A 6,072-nucleotide genomic window follows, 5' to 3' on the forward strand; every position below is an offset into this window, starting at 1 on the left:
CACCCGGAAACAAGAGAACTCACGGATCAGAAGGATCGGAGTTGGAGAAGGATTCTCCCACAATTATAACTGATAATCAGCTATCCATTGTAACTGCTACCCCCAACATGGGAGGATGGCGCAAGGTGGAGAAGAAGAAAGGGAGAAAACAATAGCTTTTTTATTTTTATTTTTTTGCATCTTTTGGTTTCAGTGAAAACCGGAACAGAACATTCACATGTGCTCTTTAGCATCTACAAAATGTAATTTTTTCTTATGAATAAAATTATGACTTTTTCCACGGGAAAAGAAAAAACCCTACATGGCGGTAAGCAGCTTCAAGATGTAAAATCACTCAGAGAGTATGACATAAACAACGATGCCTTTATTCATTTAATGTCAAGACTAAGATGTGGATCCAAACATTGGGTGGAACTTATTCCTCCCAAGGAATCTTGAGAAGGAAGTTGTACTAGGATAAGTGCATTGGCTTTGTGGAAATGGTTGACGAGAAATAAAATTTGCCTTAAGATATGGTAAAACATAATCTGATAAAACAAAGGAAATATTTTTTAGTGAAGGGTTCCTACTACAACCATGAGGAGGTTATTAACCCATATTTGAATATTTTCATTGTCTTTGTGGGACCACTCCTAGGGGGATCCTTCTACATGCAAGTCAAATACACATCTCGTTGCCTCACTCATAGCCAAGATACAAGATTAGATGGGAATCCCATATGGCATCATTCAACTCCTACATGGAGGTAGGAAACTTCAAGATCTGAAATCACTCAACAAGTATGGCTTAACCAATGATGCCTCTATTCATTTAATCTCAAGACTAAGATGTTGAGCCAAAGGCTCAGGTGCATCCTATTCCTCCCAACCCAAATCTATAAAGGATACCCTCAAGCGAAGGCTTGCACAGATGATTCCCAATGAAATCTCAGGGGCAACCTTCACTGTGGATCACGTAGAAAATATCGCCACTATTAAAGTGTATCATCTTCAAACTGAAGGTGCTTACATAGATTATTCGATGCATGTCATTATCCTCTGATTTAATGGGTTATGGCCTACAACATTTGAGCTCCGAGAATGGGTGCATCAGACCAGGTCCCCAAATACAATTTTGTTTTCCTACTAAAAAAAAAAATTGTGGTGCTTTTTAAAGATCTAAAGGAAGTATTTTTTGTGGTGTATTTTAAAGATCTAAAGGAAGTTTTTTTGTCGTGTATTTTAAAGATATGAAGGAAGTTATTTTGTGGTGTATTTTAAAGATCTGAAGGATTATAGAAACATTTTTGATGAAGGACCTTGGTTTTGGGGTCGTTCTGGGTTTCTTTTTCACAACTTGGTTTTCTAGTTTTAACCCTCTTTGTATGCCAACTACGATATCTCCAATTTGGGTAAGATTCCCAAATTTTCCCTTCATCAACTCCATCTGGAGATCTTAGCTAATATGGGAAAATCACTCGTCCGTTTCATTAAATTAGACATAGAAAGGATTGAAAAGGGTATTGTGACCTTTGGTCAAGTATGTGATGAAATCGATCTCAACAAAGGGTTGCCAAACGAAATTCTCCTTGAGTGGAATGACATTATCTATTCACAGCTAGTGGACTACAAAAATAAAACATTCTGCTATAGGATTTGGCAACAACCCAATCATCTCCAGAATGTATGTTCCTTTACCCAAGGGATCTCTACTCTTTTAGATTGAATAAACCATGAGGATGGCAAGATCCAAAATATCCAAAAGGAGCTAAAACTTCTTTAGCTCATAAGCTAGAAAATATGAAACAACGAAAACCTTCTATAGCTAAAATGAGTTCTCTAACCTTTGCTAGACCACATGCAACGACACCTCATCATGCAAAAGTTGAGATCCATCCATCAAATGGAGACACACAAGATACAACTATGGTTTTGGGTTCGCCAATGAGTGGCCATAAACACTTTCGTGAATCAAATAAATCAAATAGTGATAAAGAAGAAATTAAAGTAGTAGAACCTCATTTGGAATTAGACCAAGGAAATGAAATTATTGTCTCCTCTACATCTATCCCTAATTCCTTAGAATGGATTGATGTACCAAAGATAAAAGGACCCTCCATAAAATCCACAATCATACTAGGGTTCTTTTACCAAGAAAGTAGTAAAAGTATTGACATTATCAATCATAGGTTAATTAGTTTTCATGTAAATTCACTTTAGCTTGTCTCTTGATATTGTCTTAGGTTTTATTCCCCTCAAATTGACCCAGCCAAATTCTATATCAACACATGTAATGGATTGATCACAAGGTAATACAATTCTTTAATTAGCAAATACATAGTTTAGCTCTCTCTCTCTCTCTCTCTCTCTCTCTATATATATATATATATATATATAACCTTGATTTAATGTTATGGAATAATTTTAGTAGTGAGGATAAAGAGTTCAAGTTTATCTAAAAATATCTACCAAATTTTGGAGAAAATTGACAAAAAAAAAATTGAAAATGGTCTTTTTTTTCTCTTAGTTAGATTAGGCATGTTGTAATTATTAAGTTTTTAAATTTAAATAAAAAAATATGAAATATAATAATTATAATATGAATTATTATTATTATTATTATCATCCAATTTTAAGGTCACGACCAAGCGAGACACCAAGCTAGATACCAAATTGACCAAATACATGCTCTAAAATAATAATATTAATATTAATAACAATAAAACCTTTTTTTTATTTATAATGATACGTTTATTAATGAAATTTATTAAAAAAATTTGTGGGTATTAATTATATGTTTTAATATATCATGGTTATGCATATAAATTATTATTATTTTAATTTATTTTAAATGTTTTAATATATTATGGTTATGGATATAAATTATTATTATTTTAATTTATTGTAATGTGATATATATAACAAGATTTTATATTTAAAAAATAGTTTATATTTTTATTAATAAAAATAAAATAACAACCCAGTTGAATTGAATTTATCGATTTTAAGGGAATCTTAAGTATTCCAATTTGATGCGTTCAGTTAAACAAAACTCGGCCATCACGAAGGAGACGACACCTTTGCTGTGCAGCTAGAGCTGGAGTCACACACTATTGGTAGTGGGGTTAAGTTGAACCAGGGATCAGACACAACTAGTAATTGTGCAGTGCAGGGACAACTAGGGATACTGCACAACTGGGTAAAGCTATGTGGATTCCCAAACATAAATCCATCTCAAAGCGCGCTCACAAATGACCGAATTAATTATTTCTTCTATTTTATCGGACTTTGAAAGATTAAGTTTGTCGAACAATGGAATTCAAAGGTATGCATTTAACGTTTTTATTTTTTTGGTGTCATATATTTCTTTCAGAAATTATTATTGTTATGAAATGAATCACAGGCTTTTTCAGAAAATGAGGGCTTGCGAGAGGAATTACTTTTGCACATTGATGATGAGAAGGCGGGTGACGTGGAAGCTATGGGCAATGGCCATCTGCATCTGAAAATACGAGTGCGAGGTCTGAGGAGCAAGATGGAGGAGGGGGCGAACCTTCTATCGGGAGTGTCAGTGGACATATGGAAGGGAACGGTGGTGGGTGTGATAGGAATGAGCGGCAGTGGAAAATCCACATTCTTGAGGGCGTTGAATAGGCTCTGGGAACCGCCTGCCGATTTCGTGTTCCTGGACTACAACGACATCACCCACCTCAACGTGCTCACCCTCCGACGGTGGGTCGAGATGCTCTTCCAGATGCCAGTGCTCTTCCAAGGTCGGTGGTCAAATTTATACATAAATTTTCACATGAAAACATCTATCAATCAAACTAGAACTTGCAGCTAAAGAAGTCATGATTTGAGTGGGTATAATTTTTTTTATACACAGGAAGCGTTGCGTATAACATAAGGTACGAGCCCACACTCCGCGGGGAGAAATTGTCGAACGAGGAGGTGGGTAAGTATTTTGGTTTGATGGACTTGGATTCCTCCCTCGCTTCTAGATCTGTCAGCGGTCTTTTTGTGGGGCAGGCCCAGCGGTTGGCCTTGGCTAGGACTCTCGCCAACGAGCCTGAGGTCACTCTTGCTTTCTCTAAAGTTAGTTATGCTCGTGGGAATCAAGAGTAATTTGTGTCGAAGGAGAAGAATTTTGTCACTTCCTTATTTTCTCTAAATTTGGTTGTGTTTGTGGGCAAATTAGGTGCTGCTGTTGGACGAACCAACGAGCGCCCTGGATCCAATCTCGACTGAGCACATCGACGAGTCGATCGGGAAGCTGAGGAGGAGCAAGGGAATGACCATTATCATTCCTTGCATATCATAAGTAGTTCATTCCATAGGCATATCATAAGCAGTTCATTCCATGAGCTAGGTAGTAATATAATAGATGATTTTAAGATTAATTTTTCCTTTTCATGAATTATCTTCATTGGTAGGAGTAACTTATTAGCATGACAAGGTGATGCTCAAAGTAGATAGCAAGGAGAAAGCATAAAGAAATACTTGTGAAAGAACAAAAGAGAGATCTCATGGAGACATGAAGCAAATCATGGACCAAGACAGAAAGAAGACATTCCATGATGACTCAGAGGATTCTGATATTGATCCAAGGTCTTTTGGAGGGTGAATACAGGCAATAAAGTGTATCTTTCATTAAGCTGAAGCATATATCATATCTAATGTCAAGAATGAAAGATGAAGTAGTAATGAAGACAACCTAGAATTTCCACCGCATCGTGAAGTCCATGTCATCATTGTTAAGTTGTAACTTGTACAAGTGCCATCATAATAGTCCATATGTGTTCATGTGTCCATGTTTCATGCCACATCCTCATGTGGAATGTAATGATATATTTTTGAAGAAAAGGATAAAATGTAATGGGTGGAAGTCCAGGAGTCATATGTGGAATATGAAAAGTCACATAGTCCTATATGGACAAACGAGTGTTTTGGACAAGTCCAAAAGTCCAATAGAGAAGTACAAAGGTCATTAGCAGTTCAAGAGTTATTTAGAAGTCCAAAGGACATACTAGAAGTCGAAGAGTCATGAGGATATAAAAGGTCATTCCTCTTGTTATAAAAGAAACCCCGTACCTCAAGCAAAATGCTTTTGGAGGCTTAAGATTTGGAGAGCTAGTCTTAGCTTCTCTTACTTGGCATAGGAGAGAAAAAAAAAATCTTTGGAGAAGCAATAAGTGACTTAATGTTCTACCACTGGAACTAGTGCCTCATCGTTGTAACTGTATACTTGGATCTTTCACCTAATTGAAACTCAATGAGGAAACACATTTTCATACATGTATCACGAATGTTTTAGGAGTATTCTTTGGATATTTACAATATATGTTGTGTTCATATGTACTGGAGAAATTGAACTATTTCAGTGGCCTTAGTACTCATCTTGGTGAATGTGTGTTGTATTCACTTTAACAATCGTTAAGTGAACTATTTTGCTAACGAACCTTTTCATGCTCTCATGTGTCTCTCTTAGGCTAGCACTATTACTTCCTTCCAGAGGTTCATATCATCTCTCACTCGTGAAGGTTTCATTTTACACATTGCAATCGATGTTTCACAATGTCAACTTACTTGCTCATTCGAGGTTTATGTATATAATCTCTTATGTTATTCGTTGAAACCAAGACGAACCTTATGTTATGGTGGTCGGGCCGATACTCCAAATGGGGCTCCTACTCCAAATGGTGTGAGGTCTAAATTGGGACTTCACATTAGGGATACCCCCTTGTATGTTGGTGATATCCAGCACCATCAACATAATGGTGCTAGAAGGAGGGCGAGATGACAAGTTGTTCCCATTGAGTTTGTTTGAATCTCTTATCTTTAATGGCTCATCCTCAAATCATACTCTCGAGGTGTTTCTTTAATATAATCAATGTTCAACTTTTAATCCCCAATGAAACTTTTTATGACTTGTCTCTGATCCAGGTGGATATTGGTGCCCACTCACCAAGTCCACTTAGACCCCCACCATTGTTTCTCTCAACTTTTCAGTTCCCTTAATTGTAGCACAGTTTACTATTTTTAGCAGTTTTTCGGGTCCTGAACTTCCAGAGCCATTTTCAGGCCCTAAGCGATG

The 6,072-nt window shown here is 36.6% G+C and overlaps 1 protein-coding gene across 1 annotated transcript; it reads left to right on the plus strand.

Moving 5' to 3' along the window:
* Nucleotides 1-301: 301 nt before the first annotated feature.
* Nucleotides 302-5,611, plus strand: LOC149139442 (ABC transporter I family member 17-like). Its single transcript, XM_089450720.1, has 5 exons — nucleotides 302-307; nucleotides 3,382-3,751; nucleotides 3,865-4,052; nucleotides 4,177-4,281; nucleotides 5,561-5,611. Exons 1-5 carry the CDS (start codon nucleotides 302-304, stop codon nucleotides 5,609-5,611), a joined length of 720 nt encoding a protein of 239 aa, XP_089306846.1.
* The last annotated feature ends 461 nt before the right edge of the window (nucleotides 5,612-6,072 follow it).

The sequence above is a fragment of the Pinus tabuliformis genome, chromosome X (assembly GCF_031772625.1).
Source record: "Pinus tabuliformis cultivar Carrire ecotype Pingquan chromosome X, CPIR1, whole genome shotgun sequence".
In the NCBI taxonomy this organism is placed as follows: domain Eukaryota; kingdom Viridiplantae; phylum Streptophyta; class Pinopsida; order Pinales; family Pinaceae; genus Pinus; species Pinus tabuliformis.

What these genes read in the sequence shown, in the direction of transcription:
- LOC149139442 (XM_089450720.1), top strand. An exon ending in GATGCCAGTGCTCTTCCAAG is followed by an intron (nt 3,752 to 3,864) that starts GTCGGTGGTCAA and finishes TTTTATACACAG; the next exon opens with GAAGCGTTGCGTATAACATA. An exon ending in GCAAGGGAATGACCATTATC is followed by an intron (nt 4,282 to 5,560) that starts ATTCCTTGCATA and finishes CACAATGTCAAC; the next exon opens with TTACTTGCTCATTCGAGGTT.